Source organism: Artemia franciscana, chromosome 7 (genome assembly GCF_032884065.1).
Source record: "Artemia franciscana chromosome 7, ASM3288406v1, whole genome shotgun sequence".
Taxonomy (NCBI): domain Eukaryota; kingdom Metazoa; phylum Arthropoda; class Branchiopoda; order Anostraca; family Artemiidae; genus Artemia; species Artemia franciscana.
Genome location: NC_088869.1, coordinates 42,796,259 through 42,817,550, shown reverse-complemented (window position 1 = coordinate 42,817,550; position 21,292 = coordinate 42,796,259). Strand labels below are relative to the sequence as shown.

General features: G+C 34.9%; 1 protein-coding gene across 2 annotated transcripts in view; it reads right to left on the bottom strand.

The window, feature by feature from the left end:
* The window catches only part of LOC136029332 (glycogen synthase kinase-3 beta-like), a 60,096-nt gene extending 43,068 nt beyond the window's left edge, over positions 1 to 17,028 (bottom strand). For both annotated transcript variants that reach the window (XM_065707616.1, XM_065707617.1), the window contains exon 1: positions 16,676 to 17,028. In XM_065707616.1, coding sequence (XP_065563688.1) covers positions 16,676 to 16,766 — 91 coding nt within the window. In that variant the 5' untranslated portion in view covers positions 16,767 to 17,028. The remainder of the gene's footprint in view (positions 1 to 16,675) is intronic.
* Positions 17,029 to 21,292: the final 4,264 nt, after the last annotated feature.

Sequence of the window (21,292 nt, the reverse complement as noted above, 5' to 3'; positions counted from 1 at the left end):
TTGAATCTTTCAAAGAACTGAAGAAACTTTGTACATTTCAACTAGTTTTCCACACACAAAAATATCTATAACGTGTCCTCGAACAATCCTTTAGAGAGTAAGAGGGCTTACACAACACAATCCTTTTTAAACATGCAAATTAGTCAATTCTCGCATTTTTTTTTTCATATATATATCATGAGGAGTTTAATCCGACAATAGGAATCCCAAGTTGAAAGGATGGATGATAGACTATCTAACAACAAGTGAAAATATCATACATTCCTGAAAAAGGTTTATGCCAACTAAGCCTCTCCACTCAAACTATCTGTCTCGGCTTTTTCTGCAATCAAATAAAAAAAAAACAAGTTTTTTTAATTGAAAGTAAGGAGTGACATTAAAACTTAAAACGGACAGAAATTATTCCGTATAGTAAAGGGGTTGTTTATGGTTTTAAAAAGTAGAGTTGTGACAAAGAGTCAAACTTTAGCGTAAAGAGTGAGGTGTTGAAGAGGGGATAATGATGACGAATAGTTAACAGTTCGTGATTTGGTCGACGTGATGAGTGAGTTCCTCGGTGATTTAGAAGAGCCTGTGTATAGCCAATTTCACATGAAGGAGCTCGTCAAGGAGAGGTTTGGCGATGGAGTAGTGATTGCAGAGACCGACGTTAAGGCTGGTGTTGTCACATTAAGACCCACGGCTCATACTACACTGCAAAACTTATACGCACAACCAAATCATAGCGACGAAAACCAGAAGATAATGAACACTATTAGTGCGGCTGTTGAGTTGTTGAAGAGCAACATAAAATGTATCACCCAAGATATGACTCAGTATGCTAAGTAAAATCTTAACATACGACCTGCAAAATCTCGAAGAAAATTTGAACTACCTGCCACAGACTCTGAAGTTTTTCCTGGATAACTTGTTCGTGGGCAAAGATACTTAACTGAAAATAGCTGCCATTGGCCAAAGCATCATGCAAGCCACTCGATCTAGGGCCGCTAAATCTCCTCTTCAAGTATGACTCGCAGTGAAGGTTCATCATCAGCAAGCAATCCGCACTGTAGTTCATACCAGTGCAGTGGGTTTCTGTTCATTTAACTACGAGACCACTTTATTTGAGCGAAATGTTTCAGTGTCTGCAAACATCGAACTACAGGGGTTGCAAGGTAAGTTCTGTGTGCATCACGTTGGTGATAATACGGATTACAACGTAAGAACAATTGATGGACATCGATCGAGATTGATCCCTTTTTTTCACAATTTCCCTAGACTATAGTCTTTCCACGGATCTTCATAAATTAGTTTGTGGCACACAGAGAGAAACTCTATTAACTTTGATGATGATGCAATAGAGAAACTAGTCAATATTTTTAAACAGAAGGATGTGGAATCTTTAGGTAAAAAGTTACTTAAGTTAGAAGTCAATCAAATGCATATTTTTATATGCATTTTCCCCCCAAATCTCTTTTATAGTTCAAAGAAAGTACTTGCCTAATTTTAGGTAAAAACTAAAATAGTTTTAAGCTTGTACTCAAACGACAGGAAATTCATTTTATTCAGATTCTGGCATCTTCAAAGTGAATAAAGGAATTTGACTTCCACATATTTATAATTGATTTTCAGTGGGTAGTTACAATGCCATCTAAGCTTTTATTTCACTGAAAATAAACATATTTCTTATGCCAGAGTCATACCATAGCCGCACCAATTGCCAACGCTTAAACTTAGCTAATAAATTGTGTTTTCCTTTGTCTTGGCGTCATACTTGTACAAGAGAAGCGGAAAATTGAAATGCGAAGCCATTAGTTCGTAAAAACTATCCCTATATAAACAAATACTAGTCCCCAATTATTGTCTAATAATATTTTACTATATATTTGTATTTTGAGACAGGTTCATCATACAAATAGAAAAAATTGCTTCTCCCATATTTCTAATTTGAAAAATATTTCCTTGTATCTTCACTCTAACTGGTTATTAAATAAAAAAAACAAGTTTTTTTTAACTGAAAGTAAGGAGCGAAATTAAAACTTAAAACGAACAGAAATTACTTCGTATATGAAAGAGGCTGCTTCCTCATCAACGCCCCGCTCTTTACGCTAAAGTTTGACTCTGTCTATCAATTCTTCTTTTTAAAACAGCAAAAAACTTTAGCGTAAAGAGCGGGGCGTTGATAAGGAAGCAGCCTCTTTCATATACGAAGTAATTTCTATTCGTTTTAAGTTTTAATGTCGCTCCTTACTTTCAGTTAAAAAAAACTTGTTTTTTTTATTTAATTTCTGAACGTTTTTGAATCAATGCATGTTTTGATTTTGGCTCTCCGCAGAGGAATAGTCAAAACGAAATTTGCACTTTTTTTTTTGCTAAATGCCTTTCTCATAATTTTGATCGAATGATTTTGAGAAAAAAAGAGCGGGGGAGGAGAGCGGGAGCTAGTTGCCCTCCGATTTTTTGGTTAATCAAAAAGGCCACTAGAACTTTTAATTTTTTACGAATATTTTTATTAGTAAGAGATTTACGTAACTTATAAATTAGCTTAAGTAAAGAACTTTTGTATTCTCATATTTTTATTACATATATGAGGGGGTTCGCCCCCTTGTCAGATCCTCGCTCTTTACACTAAAGCTTAAATTTTGTCCCAATTCATTAAGAATGACCCCAGAATCACAAAAGCCGTAGAATAAATAGTTGAAATTACTAAAAATACTTGAACGTAAAGAGCGAGGTATTAGGAGGAGGTGAGCCCCTCAAATGGGTAATAATTTCTGTTTGTTTTAAGTTTTAATGCTGTTCCTTACTTCCAGCTGAAAGTACTTTTTCATATTTATTTTTTCATTGTGTTTTTAAATAATGCTAGTAAATCCTGCGCTCCCTTCATGGAGATTTTCATCCCCCATGACAAATTATCGATGGAAAGTTCCCCCAGCATATCCCCCTCTTCTCAACCCCTCCCCCAACCAAAAAAATCCTCCTGAAAACGCCTGTACACTTCCCAATAACCATTACTATATGTAAGCATTGGTCAAAGTTTGTAACTTGTTGCCCCTCCCATGGGGACTGTGGGGGAGTAAGTCGTCCCTAAAGACATAGTTATAAGGTTTTTCGACTACGCTGAATAAAATGGCTATCTCAGAATTTTGATCCGTTGACTTTGGTAAAATAATTAGCGTGGGAGGGGGCCTAGGTGCCCTCCAATTTTTTTGGTCACTTAAAAAGGGCACTAGAACTTTTCATTTCCGTTAGAATGAGCCCTCTTGCAACATTCTAGGACAACTGGGTCGATACGATCACCCCTGGAAAAAAAAAAAAAAAAAAAAAAAAAAACAAATAAACACGCATCCGTGATCTGCCTTCTGGCAAAAAATACAAAATTCCACATTTTTGTAGATAAGAGCTTGAAACTTCTACAGTAGGGTTCTCTGATACGCTGAATCTTATTGTGTATTTCGTTAAGATTCTATGACTTCTAGGGGGCTTTTCCCCCTATTTTCTAAAATAAGGCAAATTTTCTCAGGCTCGTAACTTTTGATGGGTAAGACTAAACTTGATGAAACTTATATATTTAAAATCAGCATTAAAATGCGATTCTTTTGATGTAGGTATTGGTATCAAAATTCCATTTTTTAGAGTTTTGGTTACTATTGAGCCGGGTCGCTCCTTACTACAGTTCGTTACCACGAACTGTTTGAATATAAAAGTTGATGATTTAAAGTGGAAAATTCCATCATTTTAACCACTCGCAAATGAAACGTAGCATTGGCACTTCAGCTGTACCTAATTTTGAAAACACGCATCCGTGATTTGTCTTCTGGCAAAAAATGCGAAATTCAACATTTTTGTAGATAGGAGCTTGAAACTTCTACAATAAGGTTCTCTGATACGCTGAATCTGATGGTGTGATTTTCGTTAAGATTGTATGACTTTTATGGGGTGTTTTCCCTATTTTCTAAAATCAGGCAAATTTTCTCAGGCTCGTAACTTTTGATAAGTCAGACTAATCTCGATGAAAGTTATATATTTGAAATCAGCATTAAAATGCGATTTTTTTTATGTAGCTATTGGTATCAAAATTCCATTTTTTAGAGTTTTGGTTACTATTGAGCCGGGTCGCTCCTTACTACAGTTCGTTACCACGAACTGTTTGATTTTGTTCATAAGTAAGACTACCATGTGGGCGGTACCATATAACATTTTATTACCATAATATAAAAATAAAGCAAAATTTAAGGCGTGCTAGAAACGCAAATTCCTTTGCATAAGTTGTACAGTTAACTGAATAGTTACTAATTATGCAACATAGAACATCTTGGGATTCAACAAAAATAATGTAAGTTCAATGAATCAAATCATTTCCCAAATATCCCTTTTTAGATTTTGTATTAGACCAGGATAAAGTTTTACTCTCAAAAGCAAACTTCCGAAATTAAACTTCTAGTCAAACCAAGATTTATGGAATAAGAAATAAAACTGCAAAAACAGTAACACTGATCTTGATAAAAACAAAATGTGTAAATATAGGCTAAAAAAACATGAGCTAATAATATTTTTAGTTCAGATATTGATAGACATCCTTTAATATCTTTGAACCTGCGCCTGAACCCATGAATTTGTTTCAGTAAGTGACAGTCAAGGAGAGGTGCAAAACATTCAAAAAACACAAAAATAGATGAATTCATCAGGCAATTTGAGAAAAATCATAATTCAAAATATTGAGAATTTCAGAAAAAATTATAAATTTATGGGACAAAAGGCACGAACCCATAACATCTCAGCCCCTATATAGGCACCTGCTTTAAATTAGATGCTACTCCTCCTTTTCTTTCTTGTCATCAGTAGGGACCCTAAAATATGGGAACAGCCATATTGGGGATTACCATATTGATGAATCTTATAGTTTCTTTTAAATCGTGACTTAGTATTCCTTAAAACTGAAAAGCAAGCAACAATGAATAATTAGCAAGTGCATTGCTTCCTGCCCACCCTCAGCATTAGGCATAATTCAATTATTTGAAACCAGAGGTCTTTATTCGCCACACACTGATCTCCTTAAGATTTCTTTGAGGGAAACCCAGTTTTCATTCGTGCTGTCCTTTGAGAGATAAGGCGGGGGGAGAGGGGCAAAATTGGTTAATGACACTTCAGATATGTGTGTTAATGAAAATATTCAGACTGGTTGATGAAAATAGTGATAAATCTTTGTTGCTTCATTGGATAGCTTCAAGGACAATAGAACTCAATCATGTATCTCATTTTTTGGTTACTGGGTAAAACTTGTAAAACTTGAGCTGAAATATTCCTCTGCGAAACAGAATACAGTCAGAAAAGGAAAGAATTGGACTTTATGCCATAATGGTATTTATATAATTTTAATACAACAATAAAAACGAATAAGCTCCTTGATCCGAAGCTAGAAAATAACCTTAGTCGTTTCTAACAAGAAAAAAATTCTTCGACGCGAGTGTACAAAGCAATAATTTCAAAGAAGCGAGCCAGATTTAGCGGCAATTTATGAATGAGAGATACAAAGATGTCATCTACCAATTGTTTACGATCCCAATCAAGAATTTAATATAGAGGTATAAGACCACGGCCGTATCCAGGGGAAGGGGGTACCGGGTTTGAACCCCTCCCCTCAACCGAAACTTCAGCCCGACTCGTAAAAAGTAAAAAAAAAATATTAAACAAATTTTCGATGAGTTTTGAGTTCTTTTGTACCCCCCCCCCCGACAAAATCTAGGATATGGGGATCATAGCCGATTTTCGGCGAGGCTCTAGATGCTGAATCGATTGAGCATGATGTTCAAATTAAGTCATGTCAACTGACATATGAGCGCCAGAGCAAATTATCGCCTAGTACACATCGCGGTCACAACATGCGCAATTTGTGAGTGTCAACTGAAAGTAGGCGAGTGGTAATTATATTATCTATGGCCGAGTTGGAGCTACGTCAAACCTTAGAACAAGAAAGGGGAACATATGTGCCGAGAAAAAGCCACGGCATACAATATACATTTTAAAAGTGCATGCATACACCCAGAATTTGGTATAAGATTTTGAACTTCATAGCTTTCAGTCACACAAGTACTGTACCTTCATTTAAGTGAAAGGAGTGGTTTCCCTCAGCCAGAATGTTGCATTATAGGTAGCGCAAATTAGGAGGCCACAAGATTTTCATATGGAAGTCATACATAGTGGGGAAGGGGTATTTAGTTTAAATATCAGTTTCGACCAGGAGATAAAGACAATTATCAAGACAAAGGAAGAAAATTGATTTTTTTAAATGTTTGTGCAAAACCGAGAAGACAAGTTCATTGTTAAAGTCCTACCTTTAAATAATAATAAAAAATACTCAAACAAAGACCATACTATCAAAAAATGCAAAAAAGTGTCTCTTAAGAACCTGGCGTGTAAACAGGGTCTGTGTCCCTACTCCTGTAATATCAAAATTTGTACAGGTCTTCCTCCATTACCTTATATTTCAGAGTAATTCTCCGATTTATCCTTTGGGGATGGAAAGAAATGGAACTTAATAAACTTGCCCCTTCCCTAAAAATTAAATCGTACTTAAAGCCGTGCCCAGGATCTCTAATGAAAATAAACATTGAAATATTCCTATTTATGACGATTTGATACAATGTTGTCAATTCAGACAACACAAGAAAATCAGAAAGAAACTTTAACAGAAAGATTATAATTAAAGAGTCGAGGAAAACCCCGAACTCCACAAGTGGATAAAGAGTAGCCCAAGTTCATTACTAAACATTGGTCCTCAAATTATTCTTTGAAGAATCAGAATTTAGAACATTGGCGTAAACAGGTTAGACTTAAATAGGGTCAAAAGAATTCGAAGTCCATGAAGAAGAAGGAAATAAGTAAAGAAGCTCAATGTGGTCAGGAGAACTCTCAATCGAAATCTCCATTGAGTGGAACCAAAAACATGTATTTTAAGCTATAATATCCAGAATTTTAAGCATTTTCAAATATTTCCCCAGAATTCTCGCTAGGAGACCCTTTGAACTTATCTTGGGAAAATTCTTCATGCGCTGTGCGCAGACAAGTTTTAGAAATTGATTTTAACAATTATCAAAACAAAATCAATTTTTAGAGAAATCATTGTTACAATTATTCATCCTGTTGTGAAAGCGCAATTTTAAAACATATTTTAATAATAATCGACAACACCAAACTTTTAAAAAAAATCAGAGAACAACACGAATCAAATATTTTTTAAGCATAATCCCAGCACATCATCCGGAAACAACAAAACCGGTCTTTTTAATTTACTAAATTGATTCGACTCGATATTCCAATTAAAAAAAAAAATCTATAACATGGTCTGTTTCCTAAGGACTGTAATGGGAAAAGTCTGGTCTCGGTACAAAAGGACTTCGGTCTCTTTCTGAGAATTAAATAAAAAAAATAAGTTAATTTAACTGAAAGTATGGAGCGACACTAAAACTTAAAACAAACAGAAATTACTCCATATATGAAGGGGCTTGTTTACGCTAAAGTTTGACTCTTTTTAAACAGTAAACTTTTAAAAACTCTTTTTAAAACTTTCGCGCAAAGAGCGGGGCGTTGAGGAGGGAACAGCCCCTTTCATATACCCTATGGAGTAATTTTTGTTCGTTTTAAATTTTAAAGTCGCTCTTTACTTTCAGTTAAAAAAGCTTTTTTTTATTTAATTTCTGATCGTTTTTGAATTAATGCATGTTTTGATTTTGGCTGTCCGCACATGAATAACTGAAACGAAATGTGCATATTAATTTATTTTTTGGCTAAATGGCATTCTCATAATTTTGATCGAACGATTTTGAGAAAAAAGGAGCGAGGGAGTAGGCCTAGTTACCCTCTAATATTTTTGGTTATTTAAAAAAGCAACTAGAACTTTTAATTTTTTACGAACATTTTTATTAGTAAAAATATACGTAACTAAAGGGTTCACCCCCTCGTCAATACCTCGATCTTTACACTAAAGCTTAAATTTTGTCCCAATTCCTTATGAATGACCCCTGAATCACAGAGGCCATAAAATAAATAGTTGAAATTAATAAAATTACTTTAGCGTAAAGAGAGAGGTATTAGGAGGAGGTGAACCCTCATATGTTTAATAGTTTCTATTCGTTTTAAGTTTTAATGCTGCTCCTTACTTTCAGCTGAAAAACTTTTAATATTTATTTTTTCATCATTAAAAAAAAAAATACTAAGAAATCCTGCAACCCCTTCATGGAGATTTTCTTCTCCCATGACAAATTTCTACATAGAAAGTTCCCCCCATAGCTCCGTCCCTTCAACCTCCCCCAATTAAAAAAATCCCCCTGAAAGCATCTGTACACTTCCCAACAGTCCCCTCCCACGGGGACTGTGGGTGAGTAAGTCGTCTTCAAAGACGTAGTTATTAGGCTCTTCGACTATGTTTAATAAAATGGCTATCTTGGAATTTCGATCCGGTGACTTTGGGAAAAAATGAGCGTGGGAGGGGGCCTATGTGCCACCAATTTTTTTGGTCACTTAAAAGGGCACTAGAACTTTTAATTTCCGTCAGAATGAGCCCTCTCGTGACATAATAGGACCACTGGGTCGATACGATCACCCCAGGGAAAAAAAACAACATATAAACAAACAAATAAACACGCGTCTGTGATCTGTCATGTGGCAAAGAATACAAAATTCTACATTTTTGTAGATAGGAGCTTGAAACTTCTACTGTAAGGCTCTCTGATACGCTGAATCTGACGGTGTGACTTTTGTTAAGATTCTATGACTTTTACGGTGTGTTTCCCCCCTATTTTCTAAAATAAGGCAAATTTTCTCAGGCTCGTAACTTTTGACGGATAAGTGTAAACTTAATGAAATTTATATAATTAATATCAGCATTGAAATGCAATTCTTTCGATGTAACTATTGTTATAAAAATTCTTTTTTTTTTTAGAGTTTCGGTTACAATTGAGCCGGGTCGCTCCTTACTATAGTTCGTTACCACAAACTGTTTGATGAGTTGCAACGAAAACTAGATAATCGTTATGATATTAGCTTTCTTAAAACAAAATATGATATTGGCAGCTCGCTCCCTTTTCTGGAACGGTGGGCGATGCGCGATATGATAATCAAGACATCGATAATATAGGTGTTAACGTTACGGTCAGTGGAAAGCCGATGTACAGAATGGAAGGGTCTCAGACCACTCGGCTAAGATAGCCTATGTTGTGAGCATAGGCCTACTTACTTACCGTCAATAAGAGATATATATCTGTATGACAATCATTCGCCCCCCCCCTCCCTTGCCTCTAACAAAACAGGTTTTTTTTATGCCGTACTCTGAAAAGTGAGAAAATTGACCAATTTGGCCACAGATCATTTGTTTTAAGCACTAAGTCAAACAAAAATATTTGATGATATCCCTCCTAAACAATAGTCTGCAGTGCATCAATGTCCTTAGTTATGATGTCACATAGTCTAACGGTTAGGGTGGCTCACGAATTTTTTTTTCTACAGAGGTGCGTTTAGAGCAATTTGATGGTTTCCTTCCTCCGCCCCATGTAATAGCTTTTTCAAGCTAAAAATCAATCACGCTTCTATTTGTGGTAAAATGCAATTGGTTGGACGACAGAATAAGGGGCAGAAATACCACATGAATAAAGGACTTTAAAAACAACATTTCAATACGCATGTATAAAATAATTCTATTAAAGTCCCCTCTGTATATTTTCAAAACGTCTTAAGCTTACCCACAAGGATACTAGACAGAGGGAAGCAGATTCCTTAATATCTAAGTCTTCATAGGAAGAACTTGATATTTGTATTAAAAACGCGCCTCTCCAAACTTTTATTCTCTGCTCACAAGAAAAATTTGATGTTCCCTCTGCATCAAAGAGGCAAACTTGCGTAAATCTGTGTTCATAAATACTGCAGCAGTCACAAATAAAACATACAAGTCCCCAGTCAGGTTTTATTACAATTTTTAATGTCAATATATTAGCCACAAAATCAATTTCTATCAATATGATTGGACAGGAATCAAAGCTTTGAGCTAATCACATGACATAAGGAAAGTTGAAGAAATTCTGGCAACTGGTTACTCTACTTGTCATTATTTTGTTTTTGTTTTTTTTTGTTTTTTATACTCCGTAGGCAAATTGCGTCTTATCTTCCTGTTTATACGTAATTTCAGTGATTATGGTGATGAAGATTAAATAATATTATGAAGCGAGTTATGTAACGTTTTGATCTAACGTTCTGTAACATGCAGATAATGCAACGTTCAAAATGAAGGACCCAAAAACCTCTCAATAAAATGAGGTCAAACACAGTCATCTACAATCTAGTGTTGTAATAGGTACTTATCCAACTGCATAACGAATTTGCAATGGCAAGTCTGATAACCTGATAGTAAAACCAGACATCAAGAAACCAAGTTGAGCAAATTTGTTTTATTATTGATTTGAGAAAGAATGCAGTTTTAGAGCAATCAAAATTCCGTTTTGACTAACCCAAAAGTAATAGTTTAGTTAATGAATGCAACAAAAAAGTTTTGTTGTGCATAACCCTAAATCTTTCAGCATATCAAAAATATGGAAGTTATTGACAAAAAAACTTTTCTCTCCATGGGGAATATAGCACAAAAAGTAAAATGCAGAAATTAGCTCTCTTTCGACCTAGTTTGATTGAAACTTTAGCTTCCATTCTGGTTGACGTCCTGAACACAAATCTTGTGTTTACAGAGCCCCCCTCCTCATCTTCCCCAGAGACAGCATTGGGTGTGGACTAGGAATTAGCGACAAAGACCACACTGCCTTTCCATAACAAACAAATACAAAGTTGAAACAATAGGGAAAATCTTTTCCAGACAGTGGAAATCAATTATGTGAATATTTCGGTCTTATGTCCAAGGGCCATCTTCAGCACAATACGAGAATTGTGCTGAAGACGGCCTTTGGACATAGGGCTGAATTATTCACAGAATTGATTTCCACTATCTTGAAAAGATTTTTCCTATTGTTTCAACTTTGTATTTGTTTGGACTAGGAATTGCGAAAAGTAAGACATTACTGCTTACTTTCCTAAAAATGTACAATGGGCAAAATATGGATATTAGCTCTTACTTGCCACCAAGTTTGATTGGAATCCCATAACCTGCTCTAGTAAAACCCCCGAAGGCAAGAACTCAGCAACGCCTCACTTTCCCGCCCTATTAAGTCTAGATTGGGTTAAGTCCCTAAAAAGACATACCTATGTTATTAGTTAAAGTTTACCACCAAGTTTGGTTGAGACTCGAAAGCCCTTCCTGGTAAATGTCCTGATGACAAGATTCAAAGAAAAAACCTCCACCATCTCATCCATGAGTTTAGTCCAGATCTGTTTCAGTCTAGTTTTGAGCCCTGAGAAAAAGCTAGGAATTTTTTAGTCTATGAAAAAAAGAAAAAAATGAAATGAATGAATAAAAAAATAAACACGAAAAATATGGTACTCAAAAAAGATTGCAGCCCCTTTCTTTTGTGGTCCTCCTAACTAATACAGGTAATGAAAACGAACTTAAACTTCCCAACCAGTCATTTGTGTATGAGTATGTTTTTCATAATTAATTTTAAAGCCTGAAAATGGGAAACAGCAAATGATTAACAGTTAAATGTTGCCTCAGAAACATGTCCAATACCAAACTTGAAATGTGAACACTAATAGTCTTGTAATTATTTTTGGTAGCAATGAAAATGATGACAAAACAAACAAAAATGATAACTATCATTGGAACTGGAGCTGTTTCACAATTTAGGCAACAAGGTAGAACCTGGATTAGAATCAGAAGAGCCATCTACCACTTTTTTTGGTCCTAAAGAAAAATTATGGGTAGCCAGTAACAATTTTTTTTTATATTCTTTTACATGCTTATTGAGACGAAAAGCATGTTTAAAAATTATTTGAAATATTTGTATTTCATATAAATTTGTTTTGGTCATCAAATAGTACAGACTAAAAATTTCCACATGATTCTAGTTCAAAAAAAGTACAGCACACCTACATCTACTGAAAACTTCGAGTGGAAGAGTGTTGAAGGGACCATGGGCACACATTAATCCTCTGATCAAACATAGCCTTGACATTCCTTGCAAGATCCCAGCTCAAACAGAATCTTGACAATCTGGTCCAAACAGAAACTATCATTCAGATTTGTAATATATACAGACGATCATTCCAAAATAATGATGGTAGTTGGATACATACATTTTTTTATATGAGTTTAAAAATATGGATGAAAATGGATTGAAGCACAAAAATCTGTTTTATAGGAACTTTTTGCTTACTATACAGTATGATTTTTATAGTATTTTTTTGTATGGCCAGTATAGTGTCTAATCATTACATAGGGTGATCTTGTAGTTTTGCATATAGCCTAGGAAATATATTTGGCTTCATTTGAGGGGAAGGGGCTCAAAGCACTTTTCTTGTGCCTCATTTGAATAGAAGATCTATTCTAAAGGATATTTTGGTAAATTTTCTGATTAATTCACTTGTGAGATAGCTAAGAAACAAGTGTAGTTCTTATCTCTAGAATTAGAATTTTATCTGGAATCCAAATATAACTTGCATTTGTGGTGGATATGAATTTTACCCCCACTCTCCTAATATGCAAATATATGCAATGGTTTTTCCATTGTTTTGACAAACTGTATAAAAAAAAAAAAAAAAAAAAATGAACGAAAGGACACTCTCCATTAACTAGGGAGCAACGATCATGGAAGCAGTCATTATATTTGAAAGAAGTGCTAATTGGTACAGTCTCATGGTAGTACTCGTTTGTGATGATTTTTTTTTCCCTCCTGAAGAGCCAATCAACAAGAATACTCTCATGTATTGTATATAGCCAAGGCTCAGGACAGCAAAGTTGTAGATGAAAGGCTGTTGCTTCCTTGGGAAGTAGTCAAGCCAGGCTAACAAAAATAAGGTTTAAATTCAAGGCCAAAAATATACCATGAAAAGATGTTTTCAGGTTGAATCCTCAACCCTTCACTTAATCCTAAAGCTTAGAAATTACATAGGCTAGATGAAAAGACCTAAGCTATTTAAATTTCCACAAAAAATGTTTACACAAAAAAAGTGGTACAGTACCAAAGATTCCTTGTTTTATGCTCTACTTCAATGTCAGGTGTTACCCTGACAATGCCCCCTATCCCTAGCATAGATGGATAGTCCCATATTTAACCCTGATAATATATTTCTCTATTAATTCAACCTAGTCATGTGTCATAGGCCCTTTGTCAAAAAGGATTTTTCTGCAGTCTAGAATCTGTCTTTGTCTGCAATTAAGTGTAAAATTTGCCAAATATTATTCAAAATAATTCCAAAGAGTGGATAAAAATGGAAGGAAACAGGATAGTCTGATTTATAGAAACATGATGTACATTCTAAAGTAAGAATCTATTATTTTAATGTTTCTTTTAGTTGTTTTTTTATATACATATCCTAGGACTCAGACCCTCAAGAGAGGGGGAGATTATGAGAAAACACAACTGTGATATTAGGAAACAACATAAAATAAGGAATCTAATGGTGCTACCTTTGTTTTATTAAGATTCTTCTTCCAGAAGAGTGTTGATTCTACACTGTTACCAGAATTGTTACAGCATCAAACATTAAATTAGAAAGAAATATTAATTGGTAATCTACTACTTTTTTAGTAGACCAGTATAAAGTTTAGTTCTGAAGAGGCCATGCAAAAACTATTGAGCTACCATTTTTGTTATTGTAGCTAGTCTAAAGGATAGTCTAACACCTCTGTTGTGCATTAGCATAATCAACTCAGGTCAAAAATCCAGTTTAGGGGCTTATTCATACCATGGAATTCAGTTGAATTACATGAATAAAACTCTCAGGAATGAATCCAGAGCCTTAATGATCAGCTGGGAGGATATTTTCAAGCACCTGTCTCTACTCTTTTTCTTTCCAGAGGAATTGACTTTTAACAATCTTTGTGTTATAAAGAAAATTGGTAAAATTTTACAAAGAACACAATAATGAGATAGCTAAGAAATGGACATACCTTTAGACAGGGGTATGGTTTGGGGCAATGTCTATATTAACAGACTTTTCAAGTAGCTAAGAAATAAACTTACCTCTAAAGTCAGAATTGTATCCTGAATAAAAATTTAACATGCATTTGTATCAGAAATAAACTTTACCCCCACACCTAATTTGCAAATATATACCCTGAATTGGAATATACCCTGAATTAGTATATATAGGGGTGGGATAAAGTTAATTTCTGACACAAATGCATGTTAAATTTGGATAATAAGGGTAAGTTTATTTCTTAGCAGACTGAATAGTCCATTAATAAAAACCTTGTCCATAATTTGCTATGGGAAAGAGGGCAACTGCCCCTCCAAGACCTTAGCTTACCCTCCCCCTTGAATCTCAAATTTAGTTTCTTCAAAAATCTAGTCAAAACTAAAATAAGCATGTATAATTCAAGAAATCACAGAAATGGGTTAGCCTTCTTTAGTATGCCTTTACCTTTATGGCTCACTTTTCAGTTTCTGCTGTCATTTTCACTTGATTTTAGAAAATTGGCTCCAACCTTGCCCCCCCAGATTTTGACTAAATGATGACACTGCCTCTAGCATCAAAATGTCATCCTAAATCCAAGTATAAAATTCATTTGTGTCAGAAATGAACTTTACTCCCACCCTCATTTGTGCAAAAAATATTCTCAGAGTTGTATACACTGAGTTCTCTGTGAGTCACCAAAATAATGGAAAATTCATTATATACATTTGTATATTAGGAGGGTGGTGTGTAAATAGTGTGAAAAACTATTTCTTAAATTTGGGGGAAAACCCTTAATATAGGCTAAAATTCTCCTGAAATTGCAGGAAATGCACTTTAAACAAAATAAAGCCATTGAAAAAGAGACTGAAAAATAACATTAAGAAAGATCATACATTTGTTGTTAAAATATATATAGGTATGGATATGTTGTGTGTGTAATGTTCTAAGCCCTAGAAATAAGAAACAGGTAGAGATAGTAACTAGATAACACCTTCCCAGAGCATATTTTAGACTCTATGCATAGATTCATTTTTCAAAGTTTTAGCTACCTAACCCAACCCCTTTTCAAGATACCAAGAAACCCCTAACTGGAATTGTTTTGGTAAATATTGAGCAGTTTACATAAATGACCAACAAATAAAGTGAACATACCACTTCATGCCTTTTCTATGCTCTTTCTTAATATAATAAAAAAAAATTTACTCACAAATTCTATTTGAAGCCCTTTATAAACCCCTAAAGATGACACTTATTCTTTTTTTAGATACAGCTTATCTATCTCTGTTAGCCTAGCATCAATCTTGTCAAAACCAATTTAGCTGGCAATTTAACTGATGGTGACAAAATTGAAAATCAATAATTGCATGGGAAATATGTAATATGGGCTATATATTTGGCAAAATTCTAGTTAAGCCACCTTGGAAAAGGATTAAGTTAGGAAAGTGAAATTTTTGGAGATGGGTCTACAGACTAAAGTATGTCCCAGGAAGGTATTTTGAAGTAGCTATCTCTACTTTTTCTCCCTGACCTTTAAAAATATTTGTGTTATAAAAGTGAAAACTTGCAAATAAATCTCCAGCTTAAATGAAGTACAAAAAAACTGTATTCAGCTTCACAACTTTACTTAATCCCAACTTATAAGGTTTCAAAGATCCACAAATACATTTCCTAAATTTTGAAAAAAAATATGTGGATTAAAATTCAATTCAAATAATAGGGATTGCATTTTCAGAACTAAAACCAGGAAAAACAAAACTGTTAACTGAAAAATAAGGTAATATATTGTTTTGTCAAAATTTCAATAGGTCAACCTGTCAAGTAGGCTCATTTCTAAGATTTAGAAATCAGAAGAAATTGAACATAGAAGCTTAGTAATACCTTCCCACACTATGTTTATGACCCTGGACTCATTACTAAAAATTTCATTTTTGCAACCTAACCACTTTCCAAGATAGCAAAAAGTAGCTAAACTAGAATTTTGGGTAAAATTCTACTTAGCACTACTTTTCACTATCTGGGAAAGGGGGTAGGTTAGGAAAATGAAACTTTCAGTAATGAATCCAGCACAAAATAGACTATGTGAAGGTATTGCCAAGCTCCCATGTTAACCCTCTTCTGATAACATTTCAACTCAAGTTGTAGGTACTAGTTTCTTTTTTTCTGGTTTTAGTTCTGAAAATGTAGCCTAATTTTCATTAGAACTTTCAGCCATATCAGAAGGCTATATTCTAAATTTAAGAAATGTATTTGTGAATCTTTGAAACCTCATAAATTGGGATTGAGCAAAGTTGTGAAGCAGAAAAATTTAGCTGTGCTTCCTTTAAACAGAAGATCTATTTTGAAAGGTTTCAATTTTATAAAACAAATATTTTAAAAGGTCATCAAAGGTCAGAACCCTCTCAAAGGAGATGGAGTGGTAGTAGATACTTCAAAATTCCTTCCATGGACATACTTTAGCCTGTAGACCCTACCCTGAAAGTCTCATTTTCTTAACCTAACCCCTTTCAAAGATAGCCAAAAGTAGCTAAAGTAGAACTTTACCTTCATTTGCATTACATATGAACTTTACACTTGTATTAGTCATTTGGTGGATGTCCATTGGGGAGGGTTTTTTTTTGCACAAAAAAATGAAGATCAAACTTACTACTAATCTTCATGTTTCCTAGACCTGAAATTTGTGAATTCCTGTTTCCTTCTGCAAATGAAGTCGTCCTTGGTCTACTACTACTGCTCATAATATCATAACAAACTATTATAGAACACTTATTCCAATTCAGTCAACTTTGAGGAGTCATCAAGTAAAATCGTTTCTAATATTTTCACCATCCACTGTATATTCAGTTTCATAAATGTAAGGAATATAGACACATTAACTGTCCAATTCAAAGCTCTACACGACTAAAATAGTTCAGACATGGAGATATTAAGGTTGTTTTTATTGAAGGCTATTTCAGCTCAATAGAATTTTAATTTTCAATTTTTTCTTCTTTTCTTTCTAAACTACTCAATAAAACTATCTGCGTATTGGCAATATAGTTAACGTCAGACGAGCCTGAGCAAATACAGCAGTTAACAGAAGAATTCTTTCGTTAGTCCAAATAAAACCTTCTGAAGTGTATTCAGATGGCTTGGAATGATCAGAATCTCCAAACAGTTTCAAGGGATACATTCATAATTAGATAGGCTAACCTGTCCTCTCCATACAGTCTGGTAACGAAAATTTCCTTCTTACATAACTAAAACTTTTAAATCCATTTTCACGAATATGCGCAACAAGAGTGAGAGGGCAATTTCTAAGGGTCGTATGGCAGAGCAGTTTAACATCAATTCCAGTGATTGTTTAATTTTCTATTTTAGGAATTTTTTGCTACTAGTGGAAAAGCTCTATCGGCTGCAACATCATATCATTTTTTCATTCCGCCTTGGAACAAAAAGAAAATTGTCCCCAACTTGAACAACAAAGAAAATCAGATATTTGCATGGGTAGCACTGAGGAAGTAGCACTTTTGTGGCTCTTGTTTTTGTAGCCCAGGAATGATCCTGCCAAGTCAGTCTTTGAAAGGTTTTTAAGTTGAAATGTTAATATATACTGCCTTTTGAAGTTTAAAGATAAATTAAGTCACAGCCATATCTTTAATATTTTGCCATAAAATCGTATCATGAGTCTCTTGGCGCCAAATGAAGATGAACGGCTATGGAGCAGAAGATGGATACTAGAAGGTGACAGTTGAAGCGCAGTTAGCTTGTCACGATTCCGAGATATGAAATACTAATTTTACGCCCCACGTGAGATATCAGCAAACCGCTTATGTGGCCGATAGATGATCCAATTGGAAGGCCCAAGTATGTAATGTGGTCTACGTATTTGATAAGAGAACCGTCCTGATTTAGGAAAGAAGTAAAGGGAATTTGTCATTTGAAAAGAACAACTTTGGTATTCTCAGGATTGAAATATAGTCCGATTTTTGCATCTTCATTTTCAAAGATATTGAAATTCTGTTCAATGCGGTGGATCGTACGGCTAAAATTGAAGATATCATCAGCATAAGAAATAAGAGACACGTCGATTCCTCGAGAATGCATTAAGTAAGACATTTTGCCTGACCAGCAAGGATACCATTGTTGAACAGGGCTGGGGAAGCAATAACTCCCTATCTAGTCCATTTCTTCACGGGGATGAGGCAGTGATGAAGCTTCACAGGTGTATTTAAGAGGTTCGAATAGTTTGGCGCCACACGGGAAGTAATGCAATTGTATTGGGATTGCTGAAGATCCGGCTGCAGTGGTAAAGAGCATGGGCGCTTAAATGCACTCTAAGATTCCTATATGAATTCCTAAGAACACAGACAATTGATGGGTTAACGCCTCGCTTTGCCATATGACGAAGTATGGATGAATGGATTATGAAATAGAATGCACGTTTAAAGTCATATCCAGCAAGAATCAGACCTTCTCCCAAAGTAACAGCGTCAGCAAGGGGTGTAAAAACTGCTGTAAGAGCATGGGAACCGCCAAGTTTAGACTGAAATCTGAACTGATATTGGGAATGTATCATTTAAGTCTTAGCTTATCAATAAAGAAGAGCTCAAAAATTTTGCAGAGCGTAGTAGAGACGGTGATGGGATGAAAGGAGGAACATTGCGACTCGGGTTTTCCGTTTTTGGGAATCGGGGTCAGATCAGTGGTACAAAACAAGGAAGGAACAATGCATGTATAAAATTCATTCGCATGAGAAGGCTAAGACAACGCACCAGAACATAACTTTCGTTAATGATGCGCAGAGCACTCACCTGGTCTATCCCACAAGACAAATTCTTAATGGGTCGAGATACGACTTTTATGACGGCGTTAAAAGTAACAACAAAATCGAGATCAGGAGATTCATCAATGAAGTTATAAAGCTCGTCATAAAATTTTGACTCTAAAACAGGGTGAGGCTCAGAAAATTCATTCAAAACTGGGATTTTATTTGTACGATTTTGGGAAAAAGGGGTGGGGAGGGGGCTAGTTGCCCTCCAATCTTTAAGGTAACTTAAAAGAGTACTAGAGCTTTTAATTTACGTTTGAATGAGCTCTTTTACGATATTCACGGACCAGGGTTGATACGATCACTCCTGGCAAAAAAAAAAAAAAAAAAAAAAAAAAAAAAAAAAAAAAAAACACGCATCCGTGATCTTTCTTCTGGCAAAAAATTTGAAATTCCACCTTTTTACAGATATCAGCTTGAAACATCTACAACATGATTTTCTGATACGCTGAACCTGACGGTGTGATTTTCGTTAAGATTATATGACTTCTTGAAGATGTTTCCCTTTTTTTCAATAATCAGACAAATTTTCTCAGGATCGTAGCTTTTGATGGGTAAAGTAAACTTAATGAAACTTATATATTTGGAATCAGCATAATAAGCCAATTCGTTTGATGCATCTATTGGTATCCAAATTCCGTTTTTTAGAGTCTTCTTTACGGTTGAGCCGGGTCGCTCCTTACATACAGTTCGTTACCATGAACTGTTTGATTATCCATCAAGATCCGAATAGAGATCATTGAAATATTGATAGTTCTTTCTGCGCTACTAAAAGTATTGTATTCATAAAACTTTATAGTTTCATGAAATGTAATTAAACAAATGGAAAAGGTTTTTCAACTAAAGTAAGGAACCGGTTTAAAACTTAAAATAAATATAAATTACTTTGTATATAAGGGGTACTGTCCCCTTCTCAACACTTTGTTCATTAAACAAAATTATTTTAGTGCTTTGAAAAATCTTTTTTCCAATTGTATATTTTATTTAAAATTAGGAAAAAAACTTCACAGTAAAGAGTAGGGAGCTAAGGAGCAGACAGCCCCCTTCATGCAAAGAATATTCTTGTCAAATAGGTTCCAAATCTGTTCCTCACTTTCAGTCGAAAAACTCTTTTTCTTTTATTATTTTTTATTGTTTTCCTAATCATACCCAGGCCAAACCAAGATATAATTTGAGGTACCAGTCCCATAAATCCCTGGTTAATTGCTTTTAAAATGTGCAAATCAATAATTCTACGTTGATTAGTACAGTCCTACGTTTAAATTTGCAATTTTAATTTTGAATAAAGTTGGAATATTCTTTAAAAATTGGCGATGAATGGTAATTTTGGTGAAAAGCCCTTGTTAATATCACCACTAAGAAATTTCGGTTGGATTAAAAGGAGTATTATTGTTTGTATGGATATAAATTATGTGAGACTTTTGATCTTCTACATAACTGAAGCCATCACAACCTCTGCAATAGGATTTTCTTATCGATAAATGCATTACATGCATTCGTTCAAATATATTGAAGTACTTCATACAAATAGAAGAAGAAAAATATTACCATTTAAAATTGCTTAAAACAAAGTTCCTAACAGTATTTGCCGCCCCAAAGAAACTTCCTGGCGGGGCTGGTGATGGCCTGCCTTGCCTTTTCCACCCAAGTGCTTTTAGATATGGGAATGTAACATTTTAGCTGCAAAGAGAAACATTTTAATTAGTGTTTACTCCCCCCTCTTTCTTTCAACATCTACCTGAACCCTCAGGAAGAGTAAGCAGTTTTTCCATTAAAATATACTTTTGTAGAAATCTACCCTTCCCCTACCTAAACAATGACTCACCCCCCTTCATTATAGCTTATACTCAATTACAGATCACCAAACGTAGACTAATTCCCTTACAAATATAGCGAATCAACTTGGTTGAATCCAGTACTGCCACCGTTTGGCATCACTTCTTTTGCAACTGAGAAGCCTAACATACAGTATTGATACTTTTAAATCTATTAGCTTCTCAGAATTTTAAACTGATTGCAAATTCGTCCTCTTCGGGGTAAAGTTGTAGTTTAGTGCCCTAAACCACCCAAACTGTCACCCAACCACCACTGCTATATTGGCGTCTGCCCCCCTCCCCCCTGCAAAATTTTCTGCCGGTGCAATTGCCCAAGATGGACCCAAAAATGTAATGCCACCCAACATTTTGCAAACTGGTGCTCTAAATACATAGTGCTTCAGCAGGATTTCAGGTAAACTGGACACGACAAAGCACGGGTAGATAGGAGCATCTAAAATAAGTTTCATTTAGCTATCAGTTCTGTAGTGGAGGGAGGTCTTTGTTGAAGGAAGCCCGTCAAACCAATTATGGACTTATTAAAGAGTTGATTTTTTTTTTTTTTTTGAAGTAGGAATCGCTAAGACTGCCGGTATTACGTCTTTGTTGCCAACACTATGAATGTTCTCACTAAAGAATA